The following is a 25,594-nucleotide window of genomic DNA, read 5'->3' on the forward strand; positions in this document are numbered from 1 at the left end:
CCTTCGGGAGTCCATATAGTCTAGGCGGTACCGGACCTTGGGGTAACAATTTCTTAGCGTCACCCTCCGGTAAATCTGCGTCCTTGAGAAGCGCCCTCGTCTTGTTCTCCACCTTCTTTGTAGGGTCAACGCTGATCTTCCGGTAGGAATCGTCATTTAGCAGGCTCTGCATCTTATCAGTGTAGTCCTTATGGGAGACAACAACTGTAGCATTGCCTTTGTCAGCCGGTAAGACAACAATTTCAGAGCACTCCCTCAGATCACGAATGGCCGCCCTCTCTTTACTGCTGATATTTGACTTCATCGGCTTGGATTTCGTCAACGCACGACAAGTTTCACGACGTATTTCCTCGGCTGATTCTGGCGGAAGTCGAGCTGCAACCTGTTCAACAGCACTAACAATTTCTGCGACCGGAGTGAACTTGGGGGTGGGAGCGAAGTTGAGACCTTTCTGCAAAACCGAGACCGCATCATCACTCAACACCATGCCACTCAAATTGATGACAGTCTTGCACGGAACCTGCAGAGATGATTTGTCAAGGAGACGTGAGAACTTAGCTGTTTGACGTCCCGTAGCCTTCTTATGGGCGGAATCAGCTGACACCCAGGTGACACCTGGATGGATAAACTCCTTGACTTCCTTACACATCTAAACTCCATACACCCCAACATCAAATTCACTATGGAGACTGAATCGGAGGGTAAATTACCTTTCCTTGACGTCTTGGTCAAGAGAAGGGCTGACGGCACCCTAGGTCATGGGGTGTATCGGAAGACTACGCACACTGATCTGTATTTGCACGCAGACAGCTGCCACCACCCTTCACAGAGGAATGGGGTACTTAAAACTCTAGTACATAGGGCGCGCACTATCTCTGACGCAGAGAGTCTACCCCAGGAATTGGAACATCCGAGAACTGTATTTCGAAACAATGGGTACTCAGATTGGCAGATTCAACGTGCTCTCCGCCCAACCACTGCAGCACAACCTATTGAGATGGATGAAGTCACGAGGGAGGAGGTAGGCACTGCATTTATTCCATACACAGGCGCACTCTCGGGGAAAATCGCCCGCATTCTGAAGAAACACCGGGTCGGAACTGTGTTTTGTCCTCCGAATAAAACTCGTGCACTGGTGGGGAGAGCCAAAGATGACCTCGGTTTGAGGAAGGCCGGCGTGTACCAGATTCCGTGTCAATGTGGCAAGTCGTATATTGGTCAGACGATGCGTACCGTCGAGGATCGATGCCGTGAACACCAGAGGCACACTCGACTGATGTATCCGAGCAAGTCGGCGGTTGCTGAACATTGTTTGTCGGAAAATCACGCCATGGAGTATGACCGCACGAGAATTCTGGTACAGACGTCGAGATACTGGGACAGCGTTGTTAGAGAGGCCATCGAAATTCGCACCAATGACGACCTCATAAACCGCGACTGTGGCTATAACCTTAGCAAGGCTTGGGAACCAGCGATCGGGTTAATCAAGAGTAAATCGAGCAAACGTATAGTTGTGACGACCACGGCGGACAGAGCCATCACACCGATGTCATCTCAGACGCCGTCGCAATCTGTTCCACGGCGCGACCGTGGCGCAGGGCGCGGACGGCGGAGGGAGCGCGCCGCGGGCGGAGGGTATTTAAATCGGCCGCCACCGCGACCGAACCCAGTTCCCTCTGAGCAGCCATTGCGTGCGGATCTCCGTGCCGGCACGTTCACAGGAGCTCAGTCCGTCAGTTCACCTGATGATGGCGACATGTATGATCGCCGAAATATTGTGCCCGTTGGACACTATAGACCGGCAGCATACCCGTGGATATTTTGATTAAAATTGTTGGATTTTTAGGGTAGAGAAAAACCAAAAGATTTTTAAATAACTTCCGGGAATTCAGCCATGTAACACTTTCAGCGACCGCTGATATTTCTGCGGGAGGACACCCCGCCATTTTCAAGGCAAACTGCAACGGACAGGCGGTGTACATGCAAATTTAATACCTCGGTTCTCGGACTGAAGCAGGAAAGATAACACACACACACTGAACACTAGTGCCACCAAAGATGACCAAAGTCAGAGCTATCGATAGTGAGACTATGAGTTCGCAGGTGAGGTAGTATTGACTCTGTCCCTCTGTTTTTTGACAAGGGAGAGAGCCGGATTCCAAACAGAGTTTAACCCTAGGATGCATGGTGCCGAAAACACATATGAATGCATATGCTGGTCTTCCAAGGCCCTACCGAAATTTAAAATTTTCCTCTTTTCATATAATCATTCTTTGGAGTTAAATTTATTTCTGTCAAATTTATTGTCATATTGCAAGATTCCTGAGGTACAGTAACAGGATCTGGTGGGCCTGATTAACATTTTATTAATTTTTTAAAAACTCTAAGAGTGAATTTTTATTAGTTACGTCCATTTACATGCAACTTATACAGTTAATTTTATTAATTCAATTACAAGTTGCAATTTACATTTTATAACATTCATTACAACCAATTTCTTCAATTAAAACATACTCATTATTCACAATATTATGTATATAGGCTATATTTTGACAAAAAGTTATTATTCATTGTTCACATAAAATTGCATTTTTCTTAGTTTTCAACATGTGACAAACAAGAAGCACATAGAACGCCACTATGTTCCCACTATGTTGCTTACAAATGTTACTTTTACACTTAATGCATGTCATAGCACTTTGCCTGTGTTTATTATATGGACAATAATTGCATCTTCTTCTTTTTCCTGAAACAGGTAGTTGGTTCGGCAATATGACATCTTTTTGAACATCACATCTTTGCATGGCATCAACGATTTTCTTTGGGAGATTAGGGATCTGAATACTAAGTTCCATTAGTGGTCTTACCATTTCCTCTGCTAAATTTCTTATGAACAAATGCCTTTCATCACTTCTTCCACTATGGTATATCAGATGTTGGGCGGAAAATAAAATTTCACTGTTCATTGTTGCGACGTCCATCATATTCATCCATAATGCAAATGGCCATCTTCTGTTTGTCTCTTGCAAGTGCAATAACGAATTTTCTGGTCCATTTGATCCACTCCACCCTTCGTAGAATTATAGAACTTTATTATATCTGGTTTCTTTTTTGCATGAGTTTCATCAATGTTTCTAACGTGATGCATTGTGCTAATGAGAACTACAGACTTTTTCTTTTTAGGAACATAACTCACCATTGTAATGTCACCTCTAAATACAAACAAAGAGGAATGAATCGCTCTTGGGCAGATGGTTTCATCTCCTTAGGAATTTCTGGTTTATTTTGTTTGATTGTTCCCACCACTGTCATTTGCTTCTGAAGCATCTCTTCAGCCAGCTGCACACTAGTAAAGAAGTTGTCAACAGTAATATTTTTTGATGATCCTTCAATGCTTTTAGCAAGATCTTTCACCATATTCAATCCAATATTTTTCTGAATAGGTTCATGGGGCTTCCTTCCCGTGTAAACAATTCCGTCTAAAGCATATGCAGATGTACCATCACATAACCAAAATATATTTATGCCATACTTGGCTGGTTTAGAGGGCATATACTGGGTGAAGCTTCATCTTCCACGGAATGGGACTAGCTGTTCGTCAACTGTGAGCGAATCATTGGGAATCATTCTATTTCTACACTTGTCAAGAAATAGTTCCCATACATAGCGAACAGCTGCAAGTTTGTCATCTGCAGATCGAGCTTCACGGGTACGCCTGTCATCAAATCTAATCATTCTCCTTATATCCTCGAATCTATTTACTGACATGGTGGCCTTATATGTAGGATTTGCTTTATCATCCAAGAATAATTCTCTAATAGGGACATCCCAACTCTTCTCAACACCAGAAAGCAGTAAAAGACCAAGAAAACCCTCCATTTCAGCAAGCGAAACGTTTTTCCACGTTTTACCACGTAAAGCAGCCACTCTTCTGCCTTCAATATTTGTGCAGTTGACGATTTCCTTTAGTATTTCCTTGGAGATGAAATAGTCCCAGGCATCCTTAGCTTTACAGGTTTTCAAACCACGGGCTGGATCAGGTGCCTTCTTTTACGATATTATGAACAGGGTACGAAAAGTTGCAGGAGGACCTAATTTCCAAATCGTTCCATTCCGACAAATGTATGTGTGGTTTTCTATACCTTTTTCTGGTGGTTCTTCATTTTCAGACTCTGATGAAGTAATATTATCGGAAGGACTACCATCTGCCTCAATATTCACATCTGCAGGTTCATTGGCTGATTCTTCACTACTTCATCTTCAAAAATATTTCCTTCGTCGCAAGAATCATCTTCTTCAAACCACTGAGCCACAACACTTTCAAAATTAGCTGCATTTGCACGTACTGACTCTCTTGCTTTACGTGTCGAAGCCATAGCAAACGGCGTGTCTCTCCAACAGCAGCTCGTGCAGCACTAAACGAGTCATACTCGTAACAATATGGCACTTGCAGCAACAAACAAACTACAGTAACAATGAGGCTGACAAGAGCAGCACAGGATAACAATACTATGCAATAATAAAACATTTGATAGCAAAAGGTTCGATAATACACATCATCGCCAATATGTGAAAGTAGTGTGTATTATTTTTTAGTTATACTATTACTACTACAGCTACTGCTGCTGTTGGCACTCCTGTTGCTGGAAATATCACTACAGTTATTGTTGAATTAATAACTGCTCCCAAACAAATGTTGAAGACATTATAGGCTAAAGAACATTTATAAATGTGTGAGGGCTTCTGAAGCCCTGTTTGTGCATTCACGGTGTATGGATAAACGTATTGAATTATACAAAAAACTTAAAAAGGTATCTCGTTCAGACTTGATAGGAGGAATGTCACACTGTTAGTGGAAGAGTACTAGAAAGCAGTTTGAAATCAAACAAAAAATTACAAAATTTTTAAAAAAATGAAGACATACAAGGGCCACGGAGGCCCTGTATGTGCATTCTAGGCTTAAACAGAAACTCCATCCCTCTTAACGAAGTTTCTCGCTAATTTAATCTCAACTGCCTCTCTAATAACACTGTCCCAATAGCTGGACGTGCATGCCAATATCTCGCTGTTATTATATAACATGGGGTGACCAGTATGCAAGCATTGTTCGGAAATAGCAGATCTATTTGGCTGCTGTAATCGTGTGTGCCGTTTATGCTCAGTATATCGGTCCTCCACGGTCCTGACAGTTTGACCAGTATGCGCCACGCCGCAGCTACAAGGCATACGATATACACTCGCCATACGCAGTCCGAGATCATCCTTAACGGAACTCAAAAGTGCTCTAATTTTAGATGGAGGTCGGAAAACACATTTCATATCGTATTTCCGTAAAATAGGACCGATCTTGTTGGACGTGTTTCCTACGTAAGGCAAAAAGGCAGTAGACTTAGGTGTTGACTCAGAATTATCATCAATCACCCGATGTACAGTTGGTCGATAGCGCAACGCACGTTCAATCTGTCTATCACTATATCCATTTTGACGAAATGTAACTTCAAGATGGGACAGCTCAGCTGGCAAAGTCTCAGCGTCAGAAACGACATGTGCCCTGTGTACCAAGGTACGAAGTACCCCTTCACGCTGAGCCGGATGGTGACAAGTATTAGCCTGTAAGTACAAGTCGGTGTGAGTACGTTTCCTGTAGACTGCATGCCCCAATGATCCATCATCCTTCCTCCTAACCAACACGTCAAGAAACGGAAGGCAACCATCCTCTTCTACATCCATCGTAAAACGAATGTTCGGATGGATGGAGTTCAGATGTTCTAGAAAGACATTCAAATTCTCCCTACCATGAGGCCAAACAACGAAGGTATCGTCAACGTATCTAAAGATACAGGCGGGTTTCAAAGGCGCCGACTCCAACGCACGTTCCTCGAAGTCTTCCATAAACAAATTTGCGATCACAGGAGACTACGGACTACCCATCGCAACTCCATCTGTCTGCTCGTAATACTGGTCATTAAATAAAAAGTAAGTGGATGTCAATACATGCCGAACGAGATTAGTTAATTCAGCACCAAACCTGGCCTCAATTAACCGCAACGAATCAGACAGAGGAACACGAGTGAAGAGAGAGACCACATCGAAACTCACTAAAATATCAGAGTCATTCAACCTCAGTCCCTCCAAACGACGTAAAAAATCAGCTGACTTCCTGATATGATGTTCACACCGACCTACTTGTGGACTCAACAGAAAAGCAATATGCTTGGATACACGATATGTCGGAGCGCCGATGTTACTCACTATAGGACGGAAAGGATCCCCTTTCTTGTGAACCTTCGGAAGGCCATATAACCTAGGGTGCACGGCACTATAGGTGTTAAGACTCTTGATAGTGTCCTGCGACAAACCACTTTTCTTCAGGAGGCTGTTGGTCTTTCTCTCAACACTTTTTGTGGGGTCAGCATCGATTCTGCGATACTCTGAATCAGATAGTAAACGTTGCATCTTTTGTACATAATCATTTTATTTAAAACAATGGTGGCATTGCCCTTGTCAGCAGGTAAAATAACAATACTAGGATCAACTTTGAGAGAGCGTAAAGCAGCCCTCTCTGCTGCTGTTACATTACTCTTGGGTGGATGAGCCCTAGTCAAAACACGGCATGCCTCCCTCCTAACCTCCTCTGCAGCGTCAGGAGGTAGTTTGCAAACTGCCTGTTCAATTGAACTAATAAAATCAACTACCGGCAAATTCTTCGGAGTGGGTGCAAAATTTAGACCCTTCCCTAGCACGGATAAGGTTGCGTTGTCAAAAGATTTCTCTGTGAGATTTATCACAGAACGTCGAGATATAACATCCGTTCCGCGCGATGAAAACGTTGAAACTTTGCCAAATGCCGGGCAGTGACGGAGTTGTATTCCCAGTCTGCATGGGTCCATGAGGCGCCGTCCAACCAATCCCAAGTGAAATCAGACACTTCAGATGCAACCATTAAATAAAACGATACAATTCTTTGGAAACAGAATCCAAACGTCGACGAGTAAAACGAATCCTTTCGCGAACAAGAGCCAAACCAGTACGTTGCTTGATACGATTGGCGGCAGGAGAATTAATATGGTGCACAATCTTAGCAAATGTTGGGACATGATTTTCATCACGACACCTCAATAAAAACGACAAAGCACATTGCAGTCTAACTCGACAGCTACGAAGTTTATCCAACTTACGTAAACACCGATACATTTCCTCCCCGTAGAGGTAAACAATGTGAGACCTGGCTTGGCAAACATGATTATGTACAAAAGATGCAACGTTTACTATCTGATTCAGAGTATCGCAGAATCGATGCTGACCCCACAAAAAGTGTTGAGAGAAAGACCAACAGCCTCCTGAAGAAAAGTGGTTTGTCGCAGGACACTATCAAGAGTCTTAACACCTATAGTGCCGTGCACCCTAGGTTATATGGCCTTCCGAAGGTTCACAAGAAAGGGGATCCTTTCCGTCCTATAGTGAGTAACATCGGCGCTCCGACATATCGTGTATCCAAGCATATTGCTTTTCTGTTGAGTCCACAAGTAGGTCGGTGTGAACATCATATCAGGAAGTCAGCTGATTTTTTACGTCGTTTGGAGGGACTGAGGTTGAATGACTCTGATATTTTAGTGAGTTTCGATGTGGTCTCTCTCTTCACTCGTGTTCCTCTGTCTGATTCGTTGCGGTTAATTGAGGCCAGGTTTGGTGCTGAATTAACTAATCTCGTTCGGCATGTATTGACATCCACTTACTTTTTATTTAATGACCAGTATTACGAGCAGACAGATGGAGTTGCGATGGGTAGTCCGTAGTCTCCTGTGATCGCAAATTTGTTTATGGAAGACTTCGAGGAACGTGCGTTGGAGTCGGCGCCTTTGAAACCCGCCTGTATCTTTAGATACGTTGACGATACCTTCGTTGTTTGGCCTCATGGTAGGGAGAATTTGAATGTCTTTCTAGAACATCTGAACTCCATCCATCCGAACATTCGTTTTACGATGGATGTAGAAGAGGATGGTTGCCTTCCGTTTCTTGACGTGTTGGTTAGGAGGAAGGATGATGGATCATTGGGGCATGCAGTCTACAGGAAACGTACTCACACCGACTTGTACTTACAGGCTAATACTTGTCACTTTTTGCCTTACGTAGGAAACACGTCCAACAAGATCGGTCCTATTTTACGGAAATACGATATGAAATGTGTTTTCCGACCTCCATCTAAAATTAGAGCACTTTTGAGTTCCGTTAAGGATGATCTCGGACTGCGTAAGGCGGGTGTATATCGCATTCCTTGTAGCTGCGGCGTGGCGTATATTGGTCAAACTGTCAGGACCGTGGAGGGCCGATATACTGAGCATAAACGGCACACACGATTACAGCAGCCAAATAGATCTGCTATTTCCGAAAATTGCTTGGATACTGGTCACCCCTTGTTATATAATAACACCGAGATGTTGGCATGCACGTCCAGCTATTGGGACAGTGTCATTAGGGAGGCAGTTGAGATTAAAGTAGCGAGCAACCTTGTTAACAGGGATGGAGGTTTCTGTTTAAACTCTGTTTGGAATCCGGCTCTCTCCCTTGTCAAAAAACAGAGGGACAGAGTCAATGCTACCTCACCTGCGAATTCATAGTCTCACTATCGATAGCTCTGACTTTGGTAATCTTCAGTGGCACTAGTGTTCAGTGTGTGTATTATCTTTTCTGCTTCAGTCCGAGAACCGAGGTTTTAAATTTGCATGTACGCCGCCTGTCCGTTGCAGTTTACCTTGAAAATGGCAAGGATTTCTCCCGCCGAAATATCGGCGGTCGCTGAAAGTGTTACCTGGCTGAATTCCCGGAAGTTATTTGAAAGTTGTATACGCCAGGAGAAACTCAGGAAACCAAAAGATGTTTATGTTATTGAAGATACCACGCATGAGGGAAAATTGATAGTGTGGGGAACTCTATACGTCACGGCCTAATGGGACCTGTGTTTTTCAATGAAACTGTCAGACTGACCGATACAAGACAATATTTGACCTTGTCATATCTTCTTGCTACTAATCTTCCAATGAACACACAGTGCCGCGCGGGATTAGCCGAGCGGTCTGGGGCGCTGCAGTCATGCTGGTCGCGACGGTTCGAGTCCTCCCTTCCTCGGGCATGGGTGTGTGTGTTTGTCCTTAGGATAATTTAGGTTGAGTAGTGTGTAAGCTTAGGGACTGATGACCTTAGCAGTTAAGTCCCATAGATTTCACACACATTTGAACATTTGAACACACAGTCGTTTATGCAAGATGGCGCAACACAGCATGTCTAATGCTTTACTGCATTTTCTACACAAAATATTCTGCAATCTTGTGATTTCCCATCGTTACTCGTAGCGCCATCATGGAGCATTCTTTTGACCTCCTTCAAGTCCAGATTTAAATGCCTGTGAAGTTTTTTATGGGGATAACTGAAAGAGAATCTTTTCCCTTTGAGATCACAGAATGTCGTGGCAATGCGTGCCCGAATAGTACAACTGTGCAACGAGATAAATAAAGTTGTGCGGCGCAAAGTTGTAAGGAATACGTGCACTCGCCTTCGCGAAGTTGTCTGCTGCAGTGGAGTGAACAAGTGATGAAGTAAAATGCATTTCAATGGACCATACTACTTAGTGCAAAATTTGAAAAATTTTCATTTCACTAATAAAAGTGTTGTGACAATATTACGTGTGTCAACTATTCTTGCGCCATCCAGCTCAATTTTAAGTTATGATTTTGTCTTTAATTTTACCGTTTGTGGAACAACTACTTTAGGTATCTTTCGTGTGAATCTGTCATGGAAACTCTTCAATGAAAGGTATGCTAGGAAAATTCACTTAATTTGGGGGAGTGGGAGGGAAGGGAGAGTGTGCAATGGTGTTTTGGTGCTGTGTATTGTAGATGTGAGACCCATGTCGCAAATTCCATGATGGCAGCAGCCTCAATCCCTCATGTGACAATCCATGCTCTCCTTACCAATGATCTCATCGAGCCACGTCCCTTCCCCTCCCCATCTTCTCCCCTACCCCTACCTCCAACCAATAAAACTGAAGTATGAAAAATGGAAGAGCCAATCAAAGGTTCAAGATGTTGTAACTAACCAAATTGTGTTATTGGGAAATAAAAAAAAACCTCTTCTCTCCTCTCCCTCCCTTCCGACTATCGCCATTAAGTCTAAGCGGCGTTCAGTAAGTAATGCCACCCTTTTTTTCTTGGCCAATTTCGGTTGAAGAAATGAAAAATTTGTTTGGGACACTGTGGAGTATTCCCGCTTCATTCCTTACAGTTTCCTGAATTTCAGACAAGGGTGGCGCTATACGTAGCCTTCAAAATGGCATCTGTAATGGAAATGTGTTCCAAGCAGAGAGCTGTCATTCAGGTTCTTTTGGCAGAAAACCAGAGCATCACAGATAATCACAGGCGCTTGCAGAATGTTTATGGAAACTTGCCAGTGAACGAAAGTACAGTGAGTCGTTGGGCGAGGCTTCTGTCATCATCGCAACAAGGTCTTGCAGAGCTGCCAGATCTCAGGTGTACCGGCCGGTTGCACACATCTCTGACGCCTTGACAGGGGACCAGTTAATCTTTCACCTATTTTTCGTATACGGGAAATTGTTAAAAATTTTGTTACAACCTGACACACCTTGAGCTAGACTCTAGAAAGTTAACGGCATGAGCAGAGGTTGATGGATCCCTGGTAGGGCCCTAAAAGCATGAGGTATTTTTATGGTTCTTAGCTGATAGAAACGGCATATTGGGAGTTCAGAGCAATTGGCGGCGAGTCCATCCTTCAGTAAATCTTGCTGGATAGGCCCACAGCTCTACGGGGCAGACAGGGCAGCCTCTCATTGAGACAGGTCTCCAGCAGAACAATGCTGCGATAATTGCCTTGGCACCAGCCGAAGTCTGGGCTGCGGGTTACAGTCTGAAGGAATGTGTCTACACAGTGGAGTCATAAACCAGGCATTGTGTGCAGAGCCACGCGTAGAAAAAAATCACTAGTTTCCGTGTTCGCCGATACTGCAAATAGCCCTGTGAACAACTTTCATCGGCCGCCTCTGTTGTATAAGAAACTCTGCCATCCGAGAAACGTTTAGAGGCAGAATCGTTATTATACCTCATAGCTTGGACTAACATGCTCCAAGGCACAGGTGATTTACATAAAGATCTTTAAGATTGCATCTGTTCGCTTGTTGCTGTGGGAAGTAACACGACGTCGGAGAAAATCATCATCCCCTCTGCGGAAAAAAAAGCTAGTAATTGGCAGTTCTTTTTTTTTTTTTTTACAGAGACGCATGTTTCTTAACTCTTGGCCTGGTTCGACATGAGTTTGTGCTGTCTTGTGGGATGGGAGATTTACCGCCTCCAGAGTCCTGTGATTGGGTAAAGATGGGGTGAAGGCGGTGTCGTTCATGCACTTTGCAGGAAAAAGGAATTTTTTTCTAGAGAGGTACGTAGCTCTCGGATGTGGGACTTTTGTCTGGAAAGCACTTCTAGTCGAGGCTCTGGTATGTGTGATGGGTACTTGGAACCTGTCCTGAAACTGACTTCATTTGCAAGTAGTTTAGACTGGGGAGCCTGTGGTGAAGTGTGACTTGACAGTGTACCAACAGTGTGCCTTGAAACATCTCGGATCGCTAATTTGCCGAGGGCACACTTACTAGGTTTTGGTTTACCAGTCTTGACATTTGGTATCCTTGCGCACTCTGTCGTATAAGTGAGCCAAATTGGTCCTTGGTACGACCAGCGAACAGGTGTGTCACACACTGAAACCTACTGTGATTTCAGGGCTCTGGTAGAGAATAAATTGCGATCCGCTTGCCGCCAAGTCGGTCCCTACCGGGTCCAGGATCCGCCTATCAGATCTGTTGTGCAGGTGGTCGGTACGTGCAGGCGCTCAGCCGAGATACACTGAGGAGAACACGTATGTGTGTGTGTTTGTGTGTGTGCGTGCGTGTGTGTGTGATGTGTACGTAAAAATGTCGTTTGGAAATAATGTAATTTGACACTATTTTTAGGTATCGTTTTTATATTAGCCAGAGATATGTAAATACTGTATATATAACAATATTCGCAAAAGCAAAGTTGCTGCTCACTGTAAAATGGAGACGCTAAGTCGCAGATGTCCACAAAAACGCTGTCACAATATATTTTGACATTTTTGTTGTTGTGCCTATCAGCGACTTAGCATCTCCGCAATATGGTGAGTATCAGCTTCCCTTTTCATAATATTGTTACGTTACAAACTGGATTTTCCATTGTTAAATTACGTATACCTTTGACTTTCAAGTGGAGGTTATTTATGCCTCATTTCAAACCCGCTCTCCGACTGGCTGGAAAAGGGAAGGTTTATTTTTTTTTTTTTAATTTCCCACTATCACAATTCGGCAATTTCCACCATCTTGGAGTTTTTGATTGGTTCTTTCATTTTTAATACTACACGTTGATTGGTGGGGATAGGGGGCAGAGAGAAGGAGTAGGCGGAAAGTGTTTTTAATTTTACATTAACACAATTATTTAGTTCCACCATCTTAAATTTTTGGTTGATTGGAGGTAGGAGGGAAGGGGAATGGCTTCCCAGTGATCATGATGATGAAGAAGAAAAAGAAGAAGACGAAGATGATGATGATGATGATGATGACGATGATGACGATGCCACTGGTAAGACCGAAGGTGTCGTTAGTTCAATGACATCAGTCATATGTGAACAAAGTGCGGCAGAATACCCAGTGTAAATAAAGTGACCTAGTGGCTTCTGAAAATCGGCCGAATTAGTTCCAATTTTTCTTCCAACAGTATCTTCCTTCGAAGACTGAATTTTCGTTTCTTCATCAAAGGTTTCAATTTTCCTTGCTTCTACATAGATATTGTCTTTCCTTGTGGGACTGAAACGCAACATATCGTTATTATTGCAGTCTGCAGTACCAACAAGATTTCCTCTCTTCTGACACTGTCGTTAAGGCCGCAAGGAATTTCATTTATCTTTTTTTATTACTCCTTCCGTTTGATCTCCATATGTCTTGTAACTGAATTATCTTAACTTGCAAACAATAACAGCTAAGGCAAGCGATGACAGTGTCATCTCAGTAAATGCGCAGCATAGAGCTAACACATGAGTTACTGTAATGAAGCGGTAAAACTGTGTCTATTGCATCATGAATGAAGCGCAATATGACGTGTGTCCATATGGTGGTCACTGCAGGGCAGCCCTGGCACAAATGACACAACATTGAGCACTTTGAATCACAGACAGATTGATAGGCTAATTACAGAAGAACTGAGGGCGAAAAGTGGAAGAACCATTACTCCCTTCCCAGTTGCCATTTCGCTGCTTCCTTGTGCAGAATTTCTGGAAGATTCTTTCTCAGCATGAAAAAAACACTACACTACTGGCCATTCAAATTGCTACACAAGAAGAAATGCAGATGATAAACGGGTATTCATTGGAAAAATATATTATACTAGAACTGCATTTTCACGCAATTTGGGTGCATAGATCCTGAGAAATCAGTACCCAGAACAACCACCTCTGGCCGTAATAACGGCCTTGATACGCCTGGGCATTGAGTCAAACAGAGCTTGGATGGCGTGTACTGGTACTGCTGCCCATGCAACTTCAACACGATAACACAGTTCATCAAGAGTAGTGACTGGCGTATTGTGACGAGCCGGTTGCTCGGCCACCATTGACCAGACGTTTTCAATTCTCTATCCAGAAAGGCCCGTACAAGACCTGCAACATGCGGTCGTGCATTATCCTGCTAAAATTAGGGTTTCGCAGGGATCGAATCAAGGGGAGAGCCAGGGGTCGTAACACATCTGAAATGCAACGTCCACTGTTCAAAGTGCCGTCAGTGCAAACAAGAGGTAACCGAGACGTTTAACCAATGGCACCCCATACCAACACGCCAGGTGATACGCCAGTATGGCGATGACGAATACACGCTTCCAATGTGCTGAAACGTCCGCTTTGAACAATTATACATGACTGTGCTTAAACTGACACACAATATTTTGTTAACGCAACGCAATCTGACTTTCAAAATTCTCTACAAAAGAATGGCCCTGACTAACATTAAACTATACTTTTCACAAATCACTTACCTCACAAAAATCTTCGCTGCTCAAGCTACTGCAATACAGCGAGCGCCACTACTGCCAGCTAAATAAAAGATTCAAACTATGGAAGGCACTAACTACTGATAGGGATAGTTAGCAAATGAAAGATATTAATAGAGAACAAACAATGTATTTACCTTGATATCATTATGTATAAATATAGCAGTTCATGACAAATTACAAATCTCCGCCATCTCTCTCCCCACATCCACCACTGCTCGCGGCTCACCTCCAACTGCGCAACGCTACGCGCTGTTTACATCCAGCTGCCGCTGCCCAACACTACAATGGCAGACAACAATGCAAACTAGCCACAGACTGCACACAGCACAGCCAGTGATTTTCATATTGAGCGCTACGTAACGTTGCCAATAAGAAAACATAAACAGCCTACTTACATAGAGAAAACATAAACAGCCTACTTACATATTACATAAGAACCTAAACAGCCTACTTACATAAAGAAAACATAAACAGCCTACTTACATAGAGAAAACATAAACAGCCTACTTACATAGCCCCCATGCTCCCCACAAAAAATTTTTACAAATGGTGTTGGGCACTGGCCAATACAGATTTGACAAAAATTTTTTACAATTACAGTAACAAAGATATAAAATGCACACACTTATTGATACAATGTTGGTCAAAAGCTAAAATTTTCTCACAGTCCATAAAGATAGTCCTGATCATTCATCATAATAGTAATTACAGTTTCTCATTAGTAAAAGAAATTGCACACAGAAGTAGTGGATTTCCATACAGTCTTGAAGAAGTAGTGTCCTTCCATCAGAAAGACAGTGCTGACTCTTGACATGCTGACAGGTAATGGGCCACAACATAGCAAACCCACAGCAGAGTCATTCGACGTTTTGAAGAGTATTGGTAGGTCATCACAGAGCAGACCCACTGTAGTCCTGGTAGAGATTACGGTATTGGTGGGCCACCAGAGGTGCAGACCCACTGCAGTCCTTGTAGAGATGATGGTATTGATGGTTGATGTAGACCCACTGTAGTCCTTGTAGAGATAATGGTATTGGTGGGCCACCAGAGGTGCAGACCCATTGTAGTCCTTGTAGAGATGGCCAGCAGCCATCTGTTGCGATTATGCAGGTGCACATTCACCATCGAAGAGTCTTGCGGAGAATATAGCAAGTCCATAAACCACCACTTGTGCACTCACTAAGTTTTTGGAATTGTCCTTAGAACCAGCAATGCTGTTATCCAGTCCCTTGCTGAATTATTAACACACGTGCAAACACTAACAGTCCCTACTTCTCACATATTGTCCATATACTATGACCAACAGAAACGTGTGCAGTGAAATGTAACTTACAAGTTAATAATATCATGAACTGGTGACAATTACAATTTTATAAATTTACAACATGAAAATACAATTACAAAGGTACAAAATACATCATTAAAGAACATAATAATACAGATAACATTTGTAGTAACACAGGCTTTACAAAAGAATAGAAATAAACATATACATCAGTGTCACAGGAATTATGAGATAAGTAGATACATAAAAGATCAGAATAACTTTTGTAACATCAACTTTACACATGAGCATTAAACAGAACAGAATTAATAATGTCTAACATCTTTACAAAGTAAATAACACATTATTAATGCCAATTGTATTTGAGGATAACAGTATTCCTCATCATAGTGAATGTGACTTAGTATTAGAAGAGAAAAAAGTTCTATGAAACAGTACACAGAGACAGGAAGAAAACAAATACACAAGGGTACACAAACACATAGTGGGATAACACCAATAGGAAAGGACAGGGTTCGTTTTCAGTGTAACATGTGGTACTGCAGTCCAACCCAAAACTTCATATATCTTTCCTCTTATTTCATCCTTTGTTTCCACCAAAAAATTCTATCTAAGCATGCTTTCTGTATTTATATGTTCACACATTTCTTACCTCAACATTTATTTCCAAGAAAATCCTACCTAAACCTGTTTTCTCAATGCATTTCTTCCAATTCATCGCAACTCATTCTCTTAGAGGCTACCCCCTCTTAAGCTAACTTAAATCTACTGATCTCAGATGCTAAACTAAGGAACGAGGCAGTGCAGCAGCACAAAATAAGTAACACAAACAACAATGACCAAAAAAATGGAAAATTGCAAAGCAAGCTACAGTAAATCTAAATTAACAGAAAAAATGCAAAATTACAACTAATATGAGCCAATGTGCAGCAACAAGAAAAGCTTAACAGAGTAATACAAAGTCAAATTCAGTAACACTATACCTGGCAAACAGCAGCTTATATCTAAACATGACATAGCTCAAGCAGAAAAAATAGTACACTAAAGATAACAATGCAGATGAGGGAAATGTATAATCACATCTCAATGTCTAAGTAATTAAAGTGGTGCACCACAAATTATTCTACAAAAGAAATTACCAAGTACTTGAAAAGAAAATTATAGATGCAGTTACTGGTATTAGTCCCTTCTTATTGTTCTCTCCATTCCAAGAGCTCCTTTTTCGAAGAATGTGGATCAGAAAATAATTATTTAATAAATCTGTTGACAGAAAGTGTTCATATTAGCAAACGCATTTAATTTTATTTTATGAAACTAATGCTGTAACACAGCTGGAAAACAGGTATCAAATGAAATAAGCAATTACGCAAACCAAAGCATAAAAATATCATTCAATAGTCATGTGACATTTCATAAGTTAGTAGAAATTCTCTCAACTCTCGTAGAAAGACGCTTGTCGTAATCAGGTGTGCAGATGTAAAAATATTTCTCGTCATTTCATTAGGCATTTCAGTAAATATCAGAAAGTACGATATGTTTCCAAGTAATCAGCGTGTCGGATTTGCGATGCTTTCTCTAAAGGAATGACAATGGCCAGGATAATGGCCTCCCTTTTTTTTTCCTGTGCTCTGAAAGGCACGCGCTAATGGCTTTTTCTCCAGGCGTCCGACACAGCTGGGTGCCCACGACGCATTACGTGCAGGTGGTCACTTAACTTTCTTACGGAAATATTTATGACAGCAGTTTCCGCTACAGTGACAGTCTCACATAGAAATATTTCACAGGTCAAGAATTAGCGTTGCAAATCTGTAGAAACAAAATGCTATTGATATAACAGTGTCAAAAAATTTTCGTCTGCATTGTAATACATTCATGCATATACACACACATTTCATAACTCTTAAAGTACGATTCTTGGTTTCCAACAACCTTTTCATAAATCAGAGTCCCTAACCCCTACTCCTTATTCCTTACCTTATTACACATATACATATTCATATTCATCAACACGTCTTCAATATTTCATCATGAGAAATACGTAGCATAATAAACATTCCTCAATAACATAATACACATCGTCGTCGTAATAATAACATCATAAAACTTCAGTCAAATCTCAAAATCGTCGTAACTTCCTCCAATAATTAAAAAAATTCTCTGCTCATGTCAAAAGTGTCATCTGCCTCAAACGTACTTTAAAATCATGCTCCCTTACCAAATATATCATTCAAAGCTCTCATAGTATCACAATGGTTCCGAAAAAATATGAACAGATCACACAGTACAGACAAAATACAATTTCGTAAGTGTGAAGTAATCCAACTCTGTAATTGCGTAAACATATGTCACTGATGTAATAAAAAAAGTTTATCTCTCAGTTACATGATCAGATAGCTGTGTAATTATGTGTTGGAGAAATATGGTACCGATGTGTAAAGTTGTATAAGCAAATACCATATTAGCTAGGGTTCCTTGTGGTTGCCACACACATGGTACACAAAGTAAGCGTGTACCCCCCTGAGGATTTATGTAATTATACCCTCAGGTGTTACAGATTACACCAATGGAATGAAATATATCACGGAAAACTTTCTTTGTAATTCAAAAATCTTTAAAAATAAATGTTTTAAGTATAAAATTGATCACTGAAATGCGTGTCCTGTAGCGCTAAATGTGCATCTTGTTGTAAGATAATCTCTGTGGAAGTGTCGTAGTTATTTTCCTCTGAAAGCTAAGTTCTGCAGAAGTCAATGTACTTACCTCATGATAAACAAAAGTGAAATGCTTTGCATATAGATATCGTAGTTATAATGCTTATTGGCGTGATGAAGAAAGTACTGTACAGTAACGTAATGTTGTGCCACGAAAAAGGCTAAACTATACCTTTCACAAATCACTTACCTCACAAAAATCTTCGCTGCTCAAGCTACTGCAATACAGCGAGCGCCACTACTGCCAGCTAAATAAAAGATTCAAACTATGGAAGGCACTAACTACTGATAGGGATAGTTAGCAAATGAAAGATATTAATAGAGAACAAACAATGTATTTACCTTGATATCATCATGTATAAATATAGCAGTTCATGACAAATTACAAATCTCCGCCATCTCTCTCCCCACATCCACCACTGCTCGCGGCTCACCTCCAACTGCGCAACGCTACGCGCTGTTTACATCCAGCTGCCGCTGCCCAACACTACAATGGCAGACAACAATGCAAACTAGCCACAGACTGCACACAGCACAGCCAGTGATTTTCATATTGAGCGCTACGTAACGTTGCCAATAAGAAAACATAAACAGCCTACTTACATAGAGAAAACATAAACAGCCTACTTACATATTACATAAGAACCTAAACAGCCTACTTACATAAAGAAAACATAAACAGCCTACTTACATAGAGAAAACATAAACAGCCTACTTACAGTGCGTTCACAGCGATGTCGCCAAACACGGATGCTACCATCATGATGCTGTAAACAGAACCTGGATTCATCCGAAAAAATGACGTTTTGCCATTCGTGCACCCAGGTTCGTCGTTGAGTACACCATCGCAGGCGCTCCTGTCTGTGATGCAGCGTCAAGGGTAACCGCAGCCATGGTCTCCGAGCTGATAGTCAATGCTGCTGCAAACGTCGTCGAACTGTTCGTTCAGATGGTTGTTGTCTTGCAAACGTCCCCATATGTTGACTCAGGAATCGAGACGTGGCCGCACGATCCGTTACAGCCATGCGGATAAGATGCCTGTCATCTCGACTGCTAGTGATACGAGGCCGTTGGGATACAGCACGGCGTTCCATATTACCCTCCTGAACCCACCGATTCCATACTCTGTTAACAGTCATTTGATCTTGACCAACGCGATCAGCAACCACGCGATACGATAAACCGCAATCGCGATAGGCTACATTCCGACCTTTATCAAAGTCGGAAACGGGATGGTACGCATTTCTCCTCTTTACACGAGCCATCAAACAACGTTTGAGCAGGCAACGCCGGTCAACTGCTGTTTGTGTATGAGAAATAGGTTGTAAACTTTCCTTATGTCAGCACGTTGTAGGTGTCGCCACCGGCGCAACCTCGTGTGAATGCTCTGAAAAGCTAATCATTTGCATATCACAGCGTCTTCTTCCTGTCGGTTAAATTTCGCGTCTGCAGCACGTCATCTTCGTGGTATAGCATTTTTAATGGCCAGTAGTGTATGAATATTGTGGAAATAAAATCCGAAGACTTGTTACGATAGAATGACACATGTATTATCATGTGGATTACGTTACCTCTGATGCAGGAGTCTAACAGCAGTATCAGAATCGTCTCTAATTTTCTCTTACAGTTATTCCATACTGATCGCCTACTGAGCGTTAAAGTCTTCTCACGCTATCTAGAATTGTGAAAGACACAGACACAATGCTTAGGAACGAACATCGTGAGATGCGCCCTGGAGGGCCAGCGCTGTGAACTCACCTGGAATCGTAGCTCTCCAGTGGGTGGCTCCGCGTACGGGATCCCCAGGAAGGCCGTGTAGGACGTGTTGTAGACGCTCGTGGCCGTCGTCCCCATCAGCTGTCCTTGCTCTGTGCTCACCAGCACGTTCTCAGCCTGCACAGACTGTGGAATGAGCTCGAGGTGATTACAACAAATGGGATTAAACAGCTCAGTTGAAGAAGTAAGAGGATCTATTAAAAATGTCCGTCCAAAAAATTTTAGGCAACTAGATGTAGCACCAACATCCGTCACTGAAATTAATACGTAGAAGTATAAAAATTCTAAAAAACAAAAGCTCATGAGGTGTTGATGGAATTGCAAACATAATTCTGAAAACTTGTTTCAACTTAATAAGTACTCTCATTAGTGATATTTGTAATGCGTTACTGGAGCAGGAAATTTATCCAAACAGGTTAAAATATGCAATTGTAAAACCTCTTCATAAGGAAGGTGACACAACAGACTTAAATAATTATCATCAAATTTCCTTACGGAGATCTTTTTCGAAAATATTGAAAAATTATTGCCCTCAAGGGTAGTCTTACGATTAAGAGGAGACAATTTACTTAGCATATCAGAGTTTGGATTCCAGAAGGGCTATTCGACTGAGAGTGGTATTTATACACCCATCAACTAGTACAAGCCTTAAATAATAAAAGATCGCCAGTTTTTGTGATATTTCTGAGGCGTTTGACTGTGTAGATCATGTTACTCTGTTAGATAAACACAGCTTCTATAGAATTAATGGCTTTACACACAGCTTGTTTGAATCAGGCGTATCAAACAGAATGCAAACGGTTGTGCCGAATAATTCAAACAATGTCGGAAGGGTATAAAATTTTAGTGACTGGTGGAAAAGCACAAAGCGAGCCTCAAACTGTTAAATTTGCATCCACTCCTGTTCCTTATACACGTGAACAGCCTTCCACTTAACATTCAACATGCAGAATTGATAGGTACCTTTTTCTTACAATACTAGTAATGAATCCCGATAGAGAGAAAGCAACAGAATAGATGGTAAATGATATTTTCCAAAGAATTATAAAGTGGTGCTCAGAAAATGGAGCCTCGCTAAGTTTTTGAAAAAAAACAAAAACAAAACACTACATTCATTTCTGTACAACGAATAGAATCATACCAAGAATGGAGGTAGATGAGCAGGAGCCAGTAAACAGAGCAGAATGCTCCAAATTTTTGGCTGTACGTGTTGATGAAGACTTGAACTGGAAGAAGACTATTACAGAGCATCTCAAACAATTAAGTTCAGCAATTATTGCTCTTCATTCATCTGCTGATCTTGGAAACAAACGAATCAACCTCCTGAAATATTTTGCATATTGTCACACAACAACGACTTATTCAAAAATATCATGGAACAAGGATATATTGACTGCAAAAAAGCAAACAGTAAGATTAATATATGATGTTCACCCACAGACTTTATGTAGGTACATGTTCAACGAGAAAGGCATTTTAACTGGGCCGTTACAATATACTTATAAATATTGACTAATGAAATTCGTCATAAGTAATCCATTACAGTTTGAGAAAACAGTGATGTCCATACCCACAACACTAAAAGGCAAAATGATCTTTCTTATTCTTTATTAAAGCTGTCAGTGGCTCAGAAAGGAGGTCAATATGCAGAAACACCAATATTTGATTATTTTTTCAATGATACGTCTCACAGTTAGGTAAATATAACTTAATCCGTTTCACCTGGACAAATTCTTCTATTCCATTAACGAATTTCTGCTTTAACACTATATGTACATGCATGATCGGTACTAAAATAACAATGCGTTCACTGTTGTTCACATTAATCATTCATACATATTCTGTAAACTGACTCGATCAACACCATTTCGATCAAGGAATCGTTCAATTGATGTATAGAATATGTAACTAACTAAGTTGCCGCAACTTGGTAAAGTTTGTCTCCGGATTGTATCATCTTTAGTTGGAATATACTGCACGCATTATGAAACTGTAAATATATGAATGTGGAATAAGCATATTTGGCTGAAGCAGCCCGTTTTATATCGTGTACGTCACCCAATTAGAATATGCTTATAATTCAGTATTTCGAAACTTACTAACAAATTACATGTGTGAACCGGCTGTCAACCAAAAATTCTTACCATTCATAGGCAGCCTGCTACAAATCTGTTAGCTTGACGTAATTGCTCAACTTCTCTCAAGTGCTTCCTGAAAATCTTAAAACACGTCATGTCAGCTCATATTATGTCCAGGAGCGCCTTGTCCAGTACGTTGTAAGCGAAAACTAGAGAAGATCCATCAGTGCATAAAGTATACTTAATTAATATACTTAAGCAGTGCCTCATTTATAAAGAAAAGAAGTTCCGGTATTGTGACTTCCCAGGTTTTTTTAAAAATTATACATCTTGAAACGTTATTTTAAAGCTTCTTTTTCAGAGATACCGGTACAGTGTACCGACGTGTACAGACACAAATCAAGCACCGTAATTAAGTATAACCTAAGAATTAACTAATGAGCCAAACATTATAACCACCTGTTTGATAGCATCTTGGTTCACATTTTCCTGTAAGACCTTGAAAGCATTTAGGCGGTATGTGGCACAAGACGTCTACTCATAGGTCACACAATTTCCGTAAATTAAGGGCCCGTGGTTTGTGGTCACGGAACTGGCGCTCGACATCGTCCGAGATGTGTTCATCGGTTCAGATCAGGTGAATCTGGTGGCCAAGACATCAATGTAAGTTGTCTATTATGCAACCACTCTTATACGATTCTGGACTTGTGGCGCGGACAGTTGCTTTGTTGGAAGATGCTATAGCCGCCTAAGAAGACAAAGCGTAAAGGGATGCAGGTAATCCGCAACATTTGTCACTATACCATAGTGTCATGGAGGCTTCCATTACTACCACAGGTCCGTGGATGTCCTGGGGAACGTCCCCTACATCATAACAGTGTCCCCGCAGGTTTGCGTTCGTAACTAGGTACATGCTTCGAGCTGTCTTTCGCCTGACCGACATCGTATGGTTCAAATGGCCCTAAGCACTATGGGACAACATCTGAGGTCATCAGTCCCTAGACTTAGAACTACTTAAACCTAACTAACCTAGGGACATCACACACATCTATGCCCGAGGCAGGATTCGAACCTGCGACTGTAGCAGCAGCGTGGTTCCGGATTGAAGCGCTTAGAACCGCTCGGCCACAGCGGCCGGCGACATCGTATCTGGATACGAATTTTGACCTAGTATAACAAGAAATGTGACTCATCGGACCAGGTGACACGTTCCCATTGGTCCACGGTCCAGTCTCCGTTATCAGGTATTCACTGCAACGGTAACTGACGGTGTCGTTGTCTGCAGCGGAGTTCCTTATTCAAGAATGTACACTGAACAGTGTGCTCCGAAATACTACTGACTGTGCGTCTGCATTTTACTCCATCTACATCTACATGGTTACTCTGCAATTCACACTTAAGTGCCTGGCAGAGGGTTCATCGAACCATTTTCATACTACTCCTGTACCATTCCACTTTCGAATGGCGCGTGGAAAAAAGGAACACCTAAATCTTTCCGTTCGAACTCTGATTTCTCTTATTTTATTATGGTGATCATTTCTCCCTACATAGGTGGGTGTCAACAAAATATTTACGCATTCGGTAGAGAAAGTTCGTGATTGAAATTTCATAAATAGATCTCGCCGCAAAGAAAACCGCCTTTGTTTCAGTGACTGCCACCCCAACTCACGTATTATATCAGTGACACTCTCACCCATGTTGTGCGATAACACGAAACGAGTAACCCTTCATTGCACTTTTTCGATGTCCTCCATCAATCCTACCTGGTAAGGATCGCATACCTCGCAGCGGTATTTCAGCAGAGGACGGACAAGTGTAATGTAGCCTGTCTCTTTAGTGGGTTTGTCGCATCTTCTAAGTGTTCTGCAAACAAACCGCAGTTTTTGTTTCGCCTTCCCCACAATATTATCTATGTGGTCTTGCAATTTAAGTTGCTCTTAATTGTAATTCCTAGGTATTTAGTCGAATTGACAGCCCTTAGATTTGTGCGATTTATCGTATACCCAAAATTTATCGGATTTCTTTTAGTACCAATGTGGATGACCTCGCACTTTTCTTTGTTTAGTGCTAATTGCCACTTTTCGCACCATACAGAAATTCTCTCTAGTTCATTTTGTAATTGGAATTGATCGTCTGATGATTTTACTAGAAGGTAAATTACAGCTTCATCTGCAAAGAATCTAAGGGGGCTGCTCAGATTATCACCTACATCATTTATATAAATCAGGAACAGCAGAGGGCCTATGACACTACCTTGCTGAACGCCAGATATCACTTCGGTTCTACTCGATCATTTACCGTCTATCACTACGGAATGTGACCTCTCGGAGAGGAAATCACGAATCCAGTCACACAACTGAGACGATACTCCATATGCACGCAATTTGATTAACAGTCGCTTGTGAGGAACGGTATCAAAAGCCTTCTGGAAATTTAGGAATATGGAATCGATGTGAGATCCCTTGTCGACAGCACTCATTACTTCATGGGAATAAAGAGCTAGCTGTGTTGCACAAGAACGATATTTTCTGGATCCATGTTGGTTATGTATCAATAAGGCATTCTCTTCGAGGTGATTCATAATGTTCGAGTTCAGATCTGCCACAGACAGCGCCCTAGTCTGCTTTTCAGAGCAAGCAAGGCGCCTCCGATCTCAAAATTCTGTGAAGAGGCGTGGACGTCCTACACCCTGCTGCCCACTCGTGCTTCCGTCGTCCGTCAACCACTTTCCTTATGTGTTCATGTCAGTATCATGCGATTTAGCCGATCAGTTTCGCAGTTTCCGAAATGCTCATTACAAGTCGCCAACCACCTGTCGTTTGTCACACTCCCCTATGTGAGTGGATTTTCCCATTTCTGAGTCGTATCATCACTAGAGCGATTCCCCGTTCGTCTCGGCTCCGCTTGTAGTCCCTCAAATATCGAGAGCTTCCGATAAATAATCACATCACATATTCAGTGATAATTATAGGATATCATTTACGTAATTTAATTTTTGATATTATAATCAGTTAACTTGTTTTATAATAAGTATGTAACTATATTACACTGTATAGAATATAATATTATATAAGTATATTATAATTAGTTAAAAATTTATGGGTGAATTTTACATGTTCACTTATCTTCTAAAGAGCAATGAGAGGTATCCATAATTTCTCTGGCTACAGGAGTCATTGTACCCAGAGTTTCTGTTTGGCAACAGTAGCCATTCATATAACTGAAACCCACAAGATGCCGGCAAATAAGAAGTAACCGTTGCACATTTCGCAAGCGGGCTACTTCGTTGCAGTTTCTCCTGCACTGTGTGCCTTCTCGGTTCGTTAAAAACTCTTCCCTCCTCCACACGGTGGATGCCAACCGAGTGCTTGCTTAACACCCCTCTCGCGTCTTGTGGGATAGAGACAGGCATTGGTGCATTGCTCACAAGGAAGTTGGTAACATGCAGATTTAGCGCGTATTGTCTTACATTTTTTCTCAAACCGAGCGTATAATAATGGCCCCCTCCTGATTTGCTGTCTTCGTCCAGTCGCATCAGATCGTGGTCGATACCAGTCGTCCTGTATGGGACAAAGGAAGTGGACTGTTAGTCCGAAAACCTTGGCATAGGCGGCCATCTTTGTCTGGTTT

The 25,594-nt window shown here is 41.8% G+C and overlaps 1 protein-coding gene across 1 annotated transcript in view; it reads right to left on the minus strand.

Moving 5' to 3' along the window:
* LOC126475234 (acetylcholinesterase-like) overlaps positions 1-25,594 on the minus strand; it is a 140,036-nt gene that overhangs the window by 94,188 nt on the left and 20,254 nt on the right. Inside the window, 1 exon segment of the mRNA XM_050102912.1 lies at positions 19,869-20,012. Coding sequence (XP_049958869.1) covers positions 19,869-20,012 — 144 coding nt within the window.

The sequence above is a fragment of the Schistocerca serialis genome, chromosome 4 (genome assembly GCF_023864345.2).
Source record: "Schistocerca serialis cubense isolate TAMUIC-IGC-003099 chromosome 4, iqSchSeri2.2, whole genome shotgun sequence".
Taxonomy (NCBI): domain Eukaryota; kingdom Metazoa; phylum Arthropoda; class Insecta; order Orthoptera; family Acrididae; genus Schistocerca; species Schistocerca serialis.